The sequence below is a fragment of the Takifugu flavidus genome, chromosome 19 (assembly GCF_003711565.1).
Source record: "Takifugu flavidus isolate HTHZ2018 chromosome 19, ASM371156v2, whole genome shotgun sequence".
NCBI classification, from domain to species: domain Eukaryota; kingdom Metazoa; phylum Chordata; class Actinopteri; order Tetraodontiformes; family Tetraodontidae; genus Takifugu; species Takifugu flavidus.
The window spans coordinates 5,340,213-5,355,758 of NC_079538.1; the positions used below are offsets into that span (position 1 = coordinate 5,340,213).

At 48.8% G+C, this 15,546-nt stretch overlaps 3 protein-coding genes across 9 annotated transcripts; 1 reads left to right on the forward strand and 2 right to left on the reverse strand.

The window, feature by feature from the left end:
* Positions 1–90: 90 nt before the first annotated feature.
* Positions 91–1,309, reverse strand: churc1 (churchill domain containing 1). Its single transcript, XM_057016147.1, has 4 exons — positions 1,140–1,309; positions 828–963; positions 663–733; positions 91–579 (listed from the first exon to the last, which is right to left on the reverse strand). Exons 1-4 carry the CDS (start codon positions 1,176–1,178, stop codon positions 487–489), a joined length of 339 nt encoding a protein of 112 aa, XP_056872127.1. The 5' UTR covers positions 1,179–1,309; the 3' UTR covers positions 91–486.
* A 17-nt stretch (positions 1,310–1,326) lies between these two features.
* Positions 1,327–7,100, forward strand: znf106b (zinc finger protein 106b). Of its 5 annotated transcripts, XM_057016138.1 has the most exons (22): positions 1,365–1,462; positions 1,546–1,658; positions 1,738–1,799; positions 2,072–2,115; positions 2,214–2,275; positions 2,354–3,250; positions 3,325–3,655; positions 3,732–3,786; positions 3,855–4,009; positions 4,095–4,155; positions 4,241–4,772; positions 4,847–4,896; positions 4,965–5,095; positions 5,190–5,324; positions 5,439–5,555; positions 5,629–5,820; positions 5,906–5,968; positions 6,056–6,169; positions 6,257–6,328; positions 6,406–6,477; positions 6,556–6,702; positions 6,803–7,100. In XM_057016138.1, exons 4-22 carry the CDS (start codon positions 2,092–2,094, stop codon positions 6,884–6,886), a joined length of 3,294 nt encoding a protein of 1,097 aa, XP_056872118.1. In that variant the 5' UTR covers positions 1,365–1,462; positions 1,546–1,658; positions 1,738–1,799; positions 2,072–2,091; the 3' UTR covers positions 6,887–7,100. The 5 variants fall into 5 exon arrangements, 4 of the variants coding, with proteins under 4 accessions (XP_056872114.1, XP_056872115.1, XP_056872118.1 ...); XM_057016134.1 differs by having other exon boundaries at positions 1,327–1,462; positions 2,072–2,275; XM_057016135.1 differs by having other exon boundaries at positions 1,339–1,462; positions 1,520–1,658; positions 2,072–2,275.
* On the reverse strand, positions 7,039–15,330 carry capn3b (calpain 3b). 3 transcript variants are annotated; one of them, XM_057016140.1, is made up of 23 exons: positions 14,848–15,330; positions 13,068–13,137; positions 12,620–12,738; positions 12,375–12,508; positions 12,126–12,294; positions 11,883–11,966; positions 11,708–11,799; positions 11,558–11,635; positions 11,314–11,474; positions 11,063–11,232; positions 10,976–10,987; positions 10,669–10,877; positions 10,493–10,523; positions 10,091–10,114; positions 9,167–9,250; positions 8,605–8,682; positions 8,426–8,483; positions 8,291–8,355; positions 8,101–8,169; positions 7,955–8,033; positions 7,710–7,826; positions 7,565–7,623; positions 7,039–7,388 (listed from the first exon to the last, which is right to left on the reverse strand). In XM_057016140.1, the coding sequence occupies exons 1-23, from the start codon at positions 15,157–15,159 to the stop codon at positions 7,362–7,364; spliced, it is 2,301 nt and encodes a 766-aa protein (XP_056872120.1). In that variant the 5' UTR covers positions 15,160–15,330; the 3' UTR covers positions 7,039–7,361. The 3 variants fall into 3 exon arrangements, with proteins under 3 accessions (XP_056872120.1, XP_056872121.1, XP_056872122.1); XM_057016141.1 differs by lacking the exon at positions 10,976–10,987; XM_057016142.1 differs by lacking the exon at positions 10,091–10,114.
* Positions 15,331–15,546: the final 216 nt, after the last annotated feature.

The window sequence follows — 15,546 nt, forward strand, 5'->3', positions numbered from 1 at the left end:
GGTGTAAATTGACATATATTTACACATTCAACAGCAGTGACAGTCACAGATTACCTCTCGCAGCGTCAATAAAGACGAGATTAATCACCCTTGTTGCTGGAAGGTTGTTTACTGTATCTTCTGGAAAAAGACATCTCTTTAATGTATAAATGTAGAACATATTGTGTCTTAATGGGCCCTCAAATGGTCTAAAATAACTACATACTTGTGGAAAATAATTGACAGCATAAAATCTTAAAATCACTTTTCTTATTCCTTAGAATTAGGCTAGGAGTTCTGTTTTGTTTATAAAGCATCGTCACTGGATACATTTGTTGCTATGGATGGTTTAAAAAGGTTCAGGCAGTTGAGTAGCGGACGAGTCTAACAATATGGTGCACACTGGTGTATCTAGGTAACCTTTGGCAAGAGTCACAGAAACAGTTTGGACGTCTATGATCCCAAATCAGGGTCATAAAGGTGAGCCGTGACTTGAAGGTGGACCAGCTAGAAGAGTGGTGCACACTGTCTGGGGTCATCAGGTAACACGCTGATGGAGTCCTCAGCCTTCCCACACAGCAGGCAGAGCATAGTGTACTCCTAGACAACAAAACACGCCATGCAAACACTACATTACTTCATTACCCACGAATGACGTGTAAATGATACATGTGACACGTTACCTGATATTCATCAACAACAGAGAAAGTGTATTCATGGCTGGCAATGACATGGTCACAGTTTTTGCAAACATCTGGAACAAAAAGAGGGAGCAGTTATGGATGATGGGGTCTAAATATTTTAAATCCGAGTAAATGGGTGATGCTAGGACAGTAAGGGCGAGCTACGGTCATATGTGACTATCTCCTCTCCATCATCTTCCTCTGTGGCTTTATTGCTGATTAGCACAAAGTCCCGCTGATGGCAGCTGGCACACTCCAGGTAGTTGATCAGGTAAGAGCCGTCCTCCAGACAGGTGTTTCCCTGAGCAGAAAATCAAAGCAAGCTGTCTTTGTAAGACATAGTTACGTTTACAACAACACACGACCGTTGCAACACAACGGTAAGTAAGCAACAATGTTGTGGCTAGTTAGTTAGCTGCAAAATTTTAGCATGTGTTCGTGTGTGGGGAAAATAAGTAGCAAGTTGTCTCAATTTACCCGATCTGGATATTCTTTTTTCACACAGCCGTTGCACATTTTTAACTTGAAACGTGTGCTCTTAAAAAGTAGCAAATCAAAGTAAAACAAGACTCCTCTTCCGCACAGGAAGACGGTCGCCTTAACTTAACCGAGCTATAAAACACAATCACCCCTCAACGCCGGTGCTGTACATACAAGTGTGATTTGTAGATCTACGATTTAGTCCGACCGGAAACTTCCGGTGTTCTCTTGGCGGACGTAACGTAAACGTAAACATAGAAAAAGCCATGGCGAATTGGAGTTGCAACGAACTGTTTCTGTGAGCGTCAAAACGTTCTCAGGTAATTTTGATGCTTTACAACGAAGATTTACAATGAAGTTAATTATATTTGTGACAGGTGATTTGTTTTTTACGTCCGTTAAGAAATGGCAGCGGTTCGGTATTCACAGAAGAAAAACGTGGGTGCAAGAGCAACCCCAGCGAATCAGCCTGCAGACGTCTACTGCGATCTGTGCCGTATAGCAATTTTTAAAACAGTAAGTTCCCCTGACATGATTTCAATGTTCCTCCGTGCACGCTTCACAAAAGCACCCAACATTTAATGTTTACCCACAGGAAGTGCAGGACCATATGCACAGTATGGCGCATCACAGGGAGCTGGAGGCAGTGATGGGCAGGTGAGTGACATGCTGACCAGTTCCTGCCTCTTTCTCTTTCTTTTGACATTGTTGACACACTGGGTGCATCCATGATGTAAATGCAACTGATCATCTCGTAGAAAACCATGAAATGATCCCTGAAATCATAACAGTGTCGTCACGGAGGGAATCAAACCTTTTAAAGTGTTGACTTTATGAACCAAGCTTTGAAATAATAAGGGAGCTTTTCAGAACTCAAACAGATATCTAGAAAACTACTGTCCTTCACTAATGGTATCACTCATTTGCAGGGATTCGTGTCACGAATGCCATGCTTGTAAAGAGAGCTTTGCAGGTCTGAATCTTTATCATCGGCACGTTTCTACTCCCGATCACAAAGCCAGGATGGTGAGCGTAAAGTCTAGAAATGAAAAGCCCCCCTCTTTGTATAAGGTCCTGGGCTCAGAGGTCATGACCAAAGTCTGGGAGAGAAACAAGAAACTGAAGAAATGCAAGTAAGAGCTGACACCTTTTATTATTAAGTATTCGATAACCTAGTCAGCCCTTCTGATGACTGGTTTTTACTTTCACAGGAAGAAAAAAAAGAAGAAAAAGAAGAATATAGATCAGTTGGCATCCAGGGGAAAATATAGGGGGGACTCAAAGGATGCAGGCAACAATATGCTGAAAAGCAGAAAGAAAAGGGCAGATATCAACAATGTACCAAGCAAAGAGAATAACGTCTCCTGCAGACCAAACTGGCTGCCCTTCTACTGTCAAGCTCAGACCAGTCCAGCTGAACAGCTGAACATTTTTGTAAACGTCGAGAACCCTAAATCAGACCCACATTACGCAAGACCACGCACAAGCCAAGGATATCCCACACACGCGCCGGGACAAACGTGGCTGGGCGCCGTCGAGCAGCACATCCGTGACAATGAGCGCTGCCAGGCTGCCGCCGACTTCACCAGCGATCACCTCCCTCAGACCGGAGTCACCATCTTCAACCAGCCTTTGGAAACTTCCAGTCACAAACACCAGACTTCCAACTGTTTGGCTTCGTCTGCCTCTGTGGAGATCAACGAGGTGCTGTGGCAGATCAGAAGAGAGCTGGGGGTGAGGGAGCCGTGCCGAGGGGAACGCGAAGCCCGGAAACAGACCAGCCAGACGGCCGGGGCGAAGGCACCGCAGCTGGCAGGTGGCTCCCTCAGAACCGAAGGCGAGGAGGGCGCGCTTCACATCGCCTCCACTGCTTATGCGTCCAGGCCGTCCACATCTGATCCTTCCAGGATTGCTCCTGCTGGAAGTTCGACGGCCTTCAAAGTGGGCCAAGGAGGACCCAGGACTCACGAGGGTGGCATCTGCAACAGGGTCCGAATCGCCCACAAGTCAAAACCGTGTTTGGAAGCGAAAGAAGCCCGTAGGTTGAGTCTGAAAGAAGTCACCAGTGTAAAGAGAAAGAGACCAGAGGAGGCCGAAAGCATGACCAGGTAAGACTCCTCCGTCCTCCCTTTGATCCCTTTTCTTCATGGAGAAATTAGTTTTTCATCCAATGTGATAACAGGATTGCAAACGAGCCTGAGCCGGACGATCCCCCCCAACCCAGAGAGCCTCTTCTGTCAGAAGGCTTCCACTGGGAGTCCCTCCCAGACGGTCCTTCGTTTGCTCCTTTGGTGGGCTCGGCTCCTCCAGGGCAGGACGCCCCACGCAGCAAGTCGCCAACAGAACCACAGTCCAGTTGGCTGAAGACCGACGCTTTGGAAGAGCCAAGTCCCGGACAGGAAGACAACACAAGACAGTCAGTTGCTGTGGAGGTGGAGCCAAAGCCAGTGGAGGAAAATGGAGCTGTGGCCGGACAAAGCGCTGCAAAAAAGAGGAAAACTACAGTTGTGTCGGCGAGTAAAATACAGACGAACTAACCTTTTGATTCCCGTTCTTTGCACACATTTAATAATTGCGTATTCTCAGCAGCAAAGGCAGGGTTCTCATGAAAATCCAATGAGGAAGAAAATGGCGAGGGACGCAGGTATTTCTGATTTTATTTTAAAAATTCAGTTCTGAGTAGAATGATATGCAATTATGCTACATTTGCAGGCCGGGACCAGATGGACCAGCTGCTGGTTGTTTCCTTGAGGGAGGAGGAACTCAACAAGTCTTTAGAAGATCTGGACAGATCTTTGCACCAGGCCCGAAATACCCTGGAAGCCGCCTACGCAGAAGTCCAAAGACTCTTGCTATTGCGACAGCAGGTAAAGACACTAAAGAAACATACATCCTGGGAATCATCCTGCCTTTCCTCACATTTTAATATTAAATTCTTCTTTGTGGCTTCAGTACGCTGCAGACGCCAACAGCCTGAGAGCCAAGCGCATTGAGGTCCTGCGGGGCTTGCAAGGTCCGGTAGTATTCAAAGAAAAAACAATTTATTTACCCCAAATAGCATAACACACATTTACGATTTAGTCTTTTTTGTCTTCCAGGAGGAGGTTCCATTCAAAGAGAAACCTCTACCCCTTGTGGTGCTGCTGTTGCTCAGCCTGGAGTCCCTCCTCCCTCTACCTCCGGGGCCTTCGGCCTGCAGCCGCCTCTCGCGGACCCGACATTTCCCACAGGCCAACCCCATCCGACCTCGGCGCCTTCGGGTAGCTCTCTCCAACGGTGGAGTTCTTCATTCGTGGGTGTGGCAGGGCTCCACTCCTCCGCCCCTGATCAGGAGCGGTCGAAGGTGGAGGTGTTAACGGGCTGCAGTAAGACTGTGGCGTCAAACGTCGGGCAGACGGTGAAGAAACCCGTCACTGTGAATGTGTCAGAGAAACATCAGAACACCTCTGCTACCGTGGCAACGCACTACAATGATGGGAACGAGAGCGATGGCTCCGTGGAGATAGTAGAACCCTCGAACCAGGAGGTCATTAGTGTCGACGATTCGGACGTGGAGCAGCCCGGCGTGACGGAACCTCCTCAGGGGTCGAGCTCCACAGGCACACAGATGTTGCCACAAAATGAAGAGACGTGAGAGTTGTCTACAGACCATAATACCGTAATGATCCTTCAGTTGTGAAACGTTTTGTCTCCTGACTCTTCAGAAAGTGTGAAGCGGCGCTGGCGCCAGCGCAGGCGTCTGCTCTTCCTCCCGGTGAGTCTCGCTGATTGAAGAGGATCAGAAATAAACACTCGTGTGACCATAAACTCTGCCGTCGTTAGCTGAGGTTGAAGAGGAACCATCTTTGGGACCATTTGAGAACCACCAGGGCCCCGTCCACGGCCTCCAGGTGTACCAGGACCGGTTGTATACGTGTTCGGGGGACAACACGGCGCGCGCCTACAGCCTGAGCGTGAGTCAAAGCCGAGTCACTCGGCTTCTTCCTCGTCTATTGTGGCGCGTTTAAATACGGCTTTTGATTTATTTTTTTATTTTTTCTAACCCAGAACAGGGATTGTCAGGCCGTGTTCACGGGTCACACAAACAAAATCAACTGTCTTCTGGTGTCCTCCACCCCGAACACGCTGCCCTGCCTCTTCACCGGCTCCAGCGACCAAACGATCCGCTGTTACAGCATAAAGGTTCACTCTTATTCACAAGCAAAAACCTGTTTTTTTTTGTTTGATTTTGCAGTTTACAAAATCAGTTTCCAACCCTTGCTGCTACATTTCTGGTTGATGTCTTTTCACACCCAGACCCAGAAGTGCCTGCAGGTGATCTCTCTATCAGACAGGGTTTTATGTTTGCTCAGCGCCTGGAACGTTCTTTATGCGGGACTTGCCAGCGGATCGGTGGCCAGCTTTGACTTAAAAGTAAGCTAACGCTAATGTCTCCTTTACCCTTTTTATCTGTCCAGCCGGTCAGATTTTGCCTCCCTCTCCTCAGACTCTGAAGCCACTGGATGTGTTTGAGTGCCACGGCCCTCGAGGCGTGAGCTGCCTGGGCGCGGCACAGGAGGGCGCACGCCGCGTGCTGCTCGTCGGCTCCTACGACAGCACCATCAGCGTGCGAGACGCCAAGAGCGGCCTGCTCCTGCGCATGCTGGACGGTCATGCCAAAACCGTGCTCTGTTTGAGGGTGAGTCGCTGCCGATGGCATATTTTAACAAACCGCATTTTAGCCGACCGCTGCTGCATATTCCCGAAGCTGTTTTTGGTTTTAGGTGGTGAACGATCTGGTGTTCAGCGCCTCCAGTGACAAGTCTGTGCGCGCTCACAACATCCACGTACGTAACCCAGCTAAAGATGAACACAAGTGCACGAGAGGATTCCCGTTTCCACGCGTGTCCTGACTTTATATCCACCGTTCGTAGACGGGCGAGCTGGTTCGTATCTACAAAGGTCACGCCGTCACGTCAATAGTCATTTTGGGAAACGTGATGTTGACAGCTTGTCTGGATAAGCTGATCCACGTGTACGAACTGAAGGTGGGTCGTATTTTTCAACCGTATTTTCACATTTCCTTTTCTTTGTCCGTGACATCGTCCTTCTAAAAACACGCGTGTCTCTTCTAGTCACGCGACCGTCTGCAGGTGTACGGGGGCCACAGCGACATGGTGTTGTGTATGGCTGTACACAAGAGCGTGGTGCGGACTCTGTCTTCGTGTTCGTTCGTACCACGTGTGAAAGTACTCGTGCTAAATTGTGCATTTGTCTCCTCCAGCTTTACACTGGCTGCTACGATGGCACCATCCAAGCTGTGAAGCTCAACTTGATAAAGAACTTCCGCTGCTGGGTGAGGACAGATTTCGAGGACGAAGGTCAAACTTGATCTGATTGCTTCCTTTGGCCTGATTCTGGCTCTCCCGGTCAGTGGCAGAACTGTTCTCTGATCTTCGGCATCGCGGAGCACCTGGTGCAGCATCTCCTCGGTGACCACACCAGCCCAAACCTGCAGACGGTCAGATGTCGCTGGAGAGGCTGCCAAGCCTTTTTCGCCAAACAGCAGTCGGTGAAGGAGGTAAGTGACGCCGCAGCCATCAGCGAACGGACGGCGGCGCGTGCTTGATTGGACCTGGACCGACACCTGCTCCTCGGTTACTTTCGTGCTGCTCCTGCAGGAGCTGCCTGAACACATGCGGAACCACGTGGAGGAAGACGCTGACAGCGAGCCGGAAGCGACGCAGCTGATTTCATCCTCTTAAACACGTCAGCTGGTTTAGTTTGGTTTATTTTAGGCTTTTCACTAGGCTGACTTTCAGACTTTTATTCATTTAAAATCAGTTCCTGATCATTTCTGTGCCATTAAATAACTCATACACCCTGACTAATAAATACTTTTACAGTGTTTCTGAGGCAGTTTTGGAAATGTCCATTTATTTTTCTGTAAACTGGAGCAAATAAAAGTGTAAACGATCATTTATGGCTGATATAATTGAAATTCAACAATATATTTGCTTGTTCTATCTGATATCATTTAATTATTTGTTTCCAGACTATTCAGTACCTGAATACAGCACATCATCTTTCTTTATTATCAGCCCTTTATTTCATAAACACTGATGTGTCAGGCCAATGAATTTATCTAAACTCTGCTGGGAAACTTTAAGAGCACAGCTTTGAGTTTCTGTTGATGACAAAATACCTCCTGCCAGGAAAACCAAACATCCCATCGGAGATTTAAGAATACATGGTCAGCTGGAGCCACTGGAGAGAGTTAAAAAAAAACAAAAACATGAGGGTTTTATGTTTTTGCTATAAAGAATTCATCGATCTTTTGCTCAGACATTGCGCTGCCCTAAGAGAATTTAGCCGCTAGTTAAAAGAAGTTTAAAGTGATGTAAGATAACCCATAGTCTTGATTTCCTTAAAAGCTGGATTACCTCCAGCACGTTGAGCTTGATGATTCCGTCTCCATCCTTATCGAAAGCATTGAAGGCCCCTGAAGAAGCCCCAAACAGATCGAACGTCATGTATCTCATGAACGGTCGCGTTTGAAAGACATCCGCAGCCCCAGCAAATACGTACTGAACATGCCCTCCAGCCTCACGAAGCAGCAGATGTAGCCGTCAAAGTTGATGTTCAGATGCTCGTCCGCGTATCGCATCGCTATGATGTCGTACAGCTGGTTGTTGAGGTGAAACCCTTTGGAAAAAGGACAAAAACAAACCGGGCAGAGGAGCTTCTGTGGTTTCCCTCCTTTATTTTGGTATCGTAGGCGCCGTCCGCATGCACAGAGAGGCTGATTTGATGGGTTTGTGGCCTCTGCTCACCTGCATCATTGACAGCGTTCCTCATCTCAAAACTGCTGATGGAGCAGGTTTTGTCTTTGGCGTAACGACGGAAGATCAGCTGAAATACACGTGCACTTGTCAAAACCTGTTGGACAAGCTCAGGCTTTAGAGGTGCTCAAACTGACCTGCCAGGCCTTGATCTTCCTCCACAGGTGTTTAAACTCCTGCAGGTTCAGCTTTCCGGTGCCGTCGGTCTGAGTCAATCGATGGGAAAAAGCAGCAGCAGCAAGTGAAGCCAAAGATGCATTTTGTTCTTCTTTTGGATGGCTTTCATTTGCATTGGGGGGCCACATTGTTATCCAGCACAAAGGATACGTCCATCAGGGCGATCATGCTCCGGCACGTCTCCAGGCTGAAGCCTTCGGTCTTTATTTCACTGTCTGTGGGAAAAGTGTGTGATTAATGAGGAGCTTCCAGCAGAAGAGCCACTAATAACTCCTGCGTGGTTACGTTTGTCCAGGACGTTCTTCATGATGCCCTTGAGCTCGTTGGCGCAGATCTGCATGTCCTGGTGGATGGAGAAGCTGTGTGAATCATCTGTGTCATCCTGTGTGTGTGTGTGTGTGTGTGTGTGTGTGTGTGTGTGTGTGTGTGTGTGTGTGTGTGTGTGTGTGTGTGTGTGAACTCACTTCGCCAGAAATCTTTTTGAAAATGACTCTGAACTGTTTCTCCTCTTCAGTTTCCTCCTTGGGTTCCAGCAGTTTACGCTGAGGAACAAAGGAGGAAAATCTCCCCTCAGATCATTGTTTAATGGTAAAATAGGTCCGATTCAGGGCCTCTGATTACCACAAATGTGTGAATAATGAAGCCTCTTCGATACATTCGCAGTGCCGTGTGGTAATTAGCAGTGCTTTAAACCCCATGGAGCGATTCTAATCTTTCAGCACTGATCACAGCAGAAGGTTTTATCAGATAATTAGCCAGTCATTAGATCTATCCTCCTGGTGAGACAGGACCGTTCAAGAAAAGCCATTAACAACTTGGCCTGTGAACTCTGAGGCCTGCAGGCAGGTGCAGGTCAGTCACTTGACAGCTGTTGGCTCAAACTCCATTGTTGGATTCCAGAGTCATTACCTGACCCGGATTGAATTACAAATGTCCAGGAATGACATCAGGGTTCAAGGTGCCAATGACGTGTGCATAAATAGTGTTGTTATCAGTGTGTCTCTGCTCCGGCAGCACTATGGTTACCTTAGGCTTCCTCTTCTCTCCCCGAATGCCGTCATGCTCGATCTCTTTGTTGGCTCGTGCTCTGTCTGACACAAACACTATAGGCTGGCAAGGGCGGAGAGGGACAATCACAGACAAAGGGGGGAAAAAAGCTAATTGGTTATTACTTCAATTACTGTATATCTGACAATTTGACAGGGGGGTGCTGGGGGAGGGGTTAGCTGTGATGGCTGACAGAGCTCAGTGTGCTGCATGAAGGCAAAGAAGGCACATCTTCAACATGCTGCAACGGAGCAATAGCACGGAAGAGTAGGGATCAAATATAGTGGAAAAACACCAACGACACGCAGAAACCTTAAGCTAAACCCCATCACTTAATGGGCCGCGAACAAGTAAAGTACAAACAAACTTCACAGCCACACTGCGGCACACACACAGAACACCGATATCGCCGCTGTAGCCGTACCGGCTGAGGTCCAGTGACGCTGCGATTCAGGGATCAAAGACCCTCATGATCACATCCCTTGATCAAAGAACCAGGCGGCCTTTGATCACCGAGCAACATGTAGCCTTTGTTCAACCACTGTTTTACTGTGGCTTAGTTACATAGTCTAGGTCTATAATGACTTTATGAGCCTGTATGAGTCCTTTACAACTGTAAGCTCATCACCTCTGCAGTCTGTAACACTGGTGCTTCTACTTGATCTCAACTCGGAATGAAACATATAAAACCCAGCCGGATGCTTCGGCACCTTCCTTCAGGAGCCCCCTGAGTCTCTGACCGGACTCATAGTCCATAGCCTGCCGCCTCTCCTGCAACCCTCGAGTCCCAGTGTTGTATACAGCCCCAGCAGCTCAAGTGCAGCGTGTTGAGCTCTGTCGTCCACATTTGAGAGCAGATCTTGAAAGCGGTTAGAGGAGGCTGTGGTCACGTGCATTCTTTACCTTTTCTTTCTTTTTCTTGTCTTGCTGTTGACCAATAAGACAGTTGAGCAAAAGAGATGGAATAAGATGAAAAGGAGGGAAACACTTGTGTTAGTCGTTGAAGGAAAAAGTAATTGAATGGGTAGTGCGAAGGAGGGTGATTTAAACAACGGGGCTTCCTGAAACCAAAATATAGCAAAGTCCATCCAATAATGCAGCAGGAAAGCCAGAACTTCTGTCTCAATAAAGCCAAGATTGACTCAACATAATTTTACTGTCCATATATTTTTTTTTATTTCTGATTCAGTTTGCAACTAGCAAATGACCCCACCATTGAGCGTTAAAAACACCCCCTCTGCTCGCTGCACTATAGGAGGGAATCTGCACCATATTTTGCTACTTTTCGGTACACATGCTATAAACCTGTGTCTGTTCGATTGTGGTCTCGGCTTCCCTGTAAGTAAAAAGAGACATTTTATTACATTTTGATGGACTTTGATTAAAAGTTCTGCTATTTTAGCACATTTTGCTAATGCCAGGTTCTACGGTAGCATCAGCTGTGCCGCCAAACTTGGCTGGTGACCTGCGGAGAGCCTTACTCAGATGTGCTCTGCTTCTCCGAGAAAACCCTGAGAATAAACTCCCCCTCTTGATGGGGTTCAAAGGTCGTGGGAATGATGACGTATTCTCCCGGAGGCAGGTGGAAACGCTCCGTTACCTCCCGCAGGTTAATGTAGGTTTTGCATTTAGCGGTAGAGGCGGTGTAGAGGAAGAAGTCTTTCTGCAGATGCTGAGTCTGTCCGCACATCTGTGGCAGGAAGAAATCGAATTCGTAGTCTAATCAATGTTCAATCACTCCTCGGGCTGACTGCGTCACATTAACTTTCCTCCCCAAGACAAGCATACCTCCAGGGGCACCTGCAGAGAAAACAGATTCGGTTCTAACACCAGCCACTCGGGAAGGACAGTCATTCCAGGTCATGTGATCGGCACCTTGTAGATGGAAAAGCCAACGGTGAGGAATCTATTCCCCTGCTGGCGCTGCATCCTTCGGCCCTTCTGCATCAGAGCCACGACAACAGTGCAGGTCTCCTGGCTGCCCTCCGAGTCGTCGTCCTCCTCATAGAGTTTCATACGATACTGAGGGTTGGTCCAGAACGTGTCTGTCAAATCAAAAAGAGTCTGTTAAAGCTAGCAAGGAGAGGGATTGAAAAGAGCATCATAGGGGAAACATTCATTCCTACCTGGGTAGTTTCTGCAGCCTCCGGCAGAGCTGCCCCTCACCCAGCGCCCCTGGTTGACGGACACCATCCAGCTGTGCCTCTCCTCACCCTGCAGCGCGTCGGGCGTCAGGTTGCACATCTCCAACTTTGTGAAATTCCTCTGAAAATCATCAAACGACATCCTGGAAGAAAGAGCGATGATAAGCAGCTGTTGGTGGTTAAACAGGTGAAACAGGATTTTTCTGGACATGCTTGGAAGACCTACCAGAACTCGCTGGACTCCACAGTCTGTTTCTTTAGATTTTCCTGATCTGCAATGGAAATGGTCGACCATTCCTTGGAACTGGATGGGAAAATTAGATCAGATGTAGGTCATGCGATGTTTGAAACCCCCTACCCATTTTCTAGACCTTACTTGGGACACCACGGGCCCTTCCACAGCACAATACCCCAGGGATTACGCAGGCGGATCAGGCGAACCTTTGCCTTATTTGCCACCTCGTCGCACTAGAAACCCCAACGGACCCAAAGACAGGCCTTCATCCGATATCCGGACATCAAGACCAACGTGTATTTACCACTTTTCGTACCTCAGTTAAACCAATAATGGAGTAGGCGTGACCTTTAACCAGCCCCTGCTCAGTCCGGGTCTCCAGTTCACTCACTGAAGAGACCTACACACACACACACACACACATGCACAACTTGAGTCAGCAGCAGGTTCTGATGTGGTTTTAATTTCAGTGCTGATTGTTGTGCTTCTACATCCACCCTGAAATTATTTTCTTGGCAAATTCTGTGCACTTTATCTTAGTGCACGGCCTTCCACTAACATCTATGGAGCAGCCCATCAGCGAGCCTCGTTCCAGGGCCTTCCTCATGATGCTGTAAAGCTCTCTCGGTGGCTCAGAAAGCTCAAAGAACTCGGTCACTCCTCCCGTGAAATCCTCCATGGCCTCCAAAGTGTTTCCTCCTTTCAGTGCCTCATAAGAGCCGTGCAACCTGAGAGAAAGGTCAGCCGTTCCTGTCATCCTGTCATTATTGCACCCCAGAATCGTGACCACGTTACCGACCGTCCCTACTTTGCATAAGCTTTCTCCAAGAGAGCGCTCCAGAACTCGTTCTTTCTGAAGGATTTGGTAAAAACCAGCTGGCCGCGGCAGGTGGGGAGCCGATCATCCACCAGCACGTCGACCCATTCCCCATAACGCCAGAACTGGGAGACACAAAGAGACGATCAGCCTGTGTTTTACTGCCAGTGCTTATGTGTGATGCTCAGTTTTGTCTTGTCGGGGAGGGAAATGTCAAACATCGGGAGGGGGGGAACCTGGAAATGAAAGATGCCGGCGTAGTTTTGCGTGAAGCTCTGGTCCGGGGGGATCACTCTGTACAGCAGCTTTTCGTTGACGGTCAGGCAGGCGATGGCGGCCAGCAGCCAGCAGTCCCCTGTCGACAGCAGATTCATGAGCTATAAAAAACACCCGCTGCTTCCCCAAGCTCAGCGGCGCTGTAGCAGCCGTCTCGCTAGCTTTAAGGGGAGTGCTCAGTCATAACTGCTGAGCGCTTTCCCCAGATCTGGTTCCCAGTCCCGCATATATCAGGGTTGTAATCTGGATATCTGACAGTTTTGTGCGCTGTAGCGTCACCACAGGGGTTCTCTGACTGTGCCGGGCCGCGATGCCAGAACCGGCAGTCGGGGGCCGCTCGAGTGCCGCAAAGGGACCAAATCTCTGTTTCACGCTCAAGTTTGAAAGCAGAAACGGTCGCGCTGTTACCCAATTCCCCCTGACAGATGTCCGTCCTGTTGGCTCCATCAATGATGAACTGGGGGTTTTCACAGATTTCCTGGAGAGAAAGAGAGAGAGAGTGAGGGGGAGAGAGAAAGAGAGTGTGTGTGTGTGTGTGTGTGGTGTGTGTGTGGTGTGTGTGTGTGTGTGTGTGAGAGAGAGAGAGAGAAAGAGAAAGAGTGTGTGTGTGTGTGTTGTGTGTGTGTGTGTGTGAGAGAGAGAGGAGAGAGAGAGAGAGTGAGGGGGAGAGAGAAAGAGAGAGAGTGTGTGTTTGTGTGTGTGTGAGAGAGAGAAAGAGAGAGAGAGAGTGTGTGTGTGTGAGAGAGAGAGAGTGAGGGGGAGAGAGAGAGAGAGTGTGTGTGTGTGAGAGAGAGAGAGTGTGTGTGTGTGTGTGTGTGTGAGAGAGAGAGTGTGTGTGTGTGTGTGTGTGTGGTGTGTGTGGTGTGTGTGTGGTGTGTGTGTGTGTGTGGTGAGTGAGAGAGAGAGAGAGAGCGTTTGATTGGCTAACAGGTTGCAAAACATGGCAGCTGTAAAATGTGTTTCCAAAAGTCCCCCCTGACATGTTTGAGGCTGAGGTCACGACCCTGAAACTGAAGCAGGCTGGACGAAGCTTTGAGGCTGATTGGGGCCCCAGCGCGGGGCAGCTGTTGTGGGTCCCTCAGCCGTTACTCATTCAGAGTACGTGATAATGTGCTCGGTGCTGAGAACCATTCCAACACTGTCAGGACTGATGCACCGTTGTCCCGGAAACGATCACTTTCTTATAAACCATATTAAATGTCTGCAGAGGGGATTTGACAGCTTTGTTCAGCCTTTGTGTCATTTATGGTACATTTTCCCAGAAGCCTCTGCAAAAGCCTCAAATTATGCCCAAAACAAGCAGCCGCAGCCTTTTAAAAGTTGTTTTGGAGCTTTTTAAAAAACTCAAATGCTTGTTTATCCAGCAGGAATTAGATTTGGGTCATAGGTTCTAGCCCCTGACAGCATGCAGCACTGCGACAGGATCCGGGAAGACCGTGAGCAAGGCCTGGAAAACGCAGCGTCATGTTCCGAAATTAAAGCGTGCCGCGCTGCCCACCCAGGGTTCTGGTGTCGCCGCGGAATGGCCGAACCTGCGTTTGCAATTAGACGTTGGCCAACACTTTAGTTTCAGATTCACTGTAACCGGAGTCCAAATGTCACATGTGTGACATTGTGATATTAACGAAAAACTGGGATGAGTCAGATTTAAAGGATTTAAAAAAAAGCAGAAGAGCCCTTCCTGACTCGTTTTTTCTCCCTTTTTCTTCATTCTTTTACCCTTATTTTCCACTTGATGTCTCACAAATGAAATTATTAGTCTGGTTCAGCACTTTCAAACCCCCCCGACAGCAGAATCCAGACCGAAAAACTTCCCCACTTTTGCTTAAATATCGACCATTTGCTCCCGTTATTGTGTTGGCAGTCGGCCAAAGCGTCTACCAAAGCAGCGTGTTAGCAAGCCGACAAGCACGCTGGTCAGTCGGGGGTGGAGGGGGGGGCACAGTTTGCACCGCGTTTCCTGACACCAACGGCGTGTGAGTGTGAGGGTCAGCTGTCTGCGACTGTAGAAGGTGACAACCCAGAGCTACGCATCCACACACATGCAGCCGTATCAGCTTAGCGCCCCGTTTGTGGAAGCAAAGAGACACACAAGAGCCGAGGAGAGACACTTTTGCATCAGGTGCGACGTGGACGGGTGGGTAGGGTTGCCCGGGGAACGGGGGATCGGGGTGGGGGGCGCGCTCACCGACGGACGCTTCCATTCAATCTTCATGGGAGGCTTGTGGCTGTAGAAGAGCGAGGAGTCGTTCGCAGGGAACAGAGGGTCTTCAAAGATCACCTTCTTCTTCACGTATTTGTCTCGCAGCTCCAGGAAGGTCTTGAGGCGCTTGGCGTCCTTGACGGCCTCATTTCTGCTCAGGATGGCTGAGTAGATGGAGTTGGTTCCCGCCGGAGGGTAATCGCTCTTGTCATCGGACTCGTAGGAGGCTTCGCTCAGGCAGAGCACCCTCACGCTGGTCTCTTCCACGACGGGAACTTTGGCTCGCTCTTCTCCCATCTCCTGCTGCTTCTGTTGCCGCCGGTTCGCGAAGAAATCCAGGAGAAACGGAACTCGACCTTGCAAAACAGAGAGAAATAAGCTTCCTTTCTGCTGCAACAACAATCACTTTTGGTTCCTCTATTTGCAGGCGATAAAGTGACTGTGCACAGGCGGTCATCAACTGACAGCCTCTCAAACTTTCCCTGTCAGTGTTGTTGGTCTAAATATAGGTCTGTTTAAAGGAAGGGGGGGGGGGGGGGCTTCTTGAAGGTGGGGGGTCATAAGACTTTTGGGCCAGCGTGCTGCGCTCTCTAAAGACGACGTGTATTTTGATCGTCTCCAGCATAAAGGAACAAGAAATCAGATATTTTTCAACTGGCCCTCAAACAGACACGAGTGACAGTA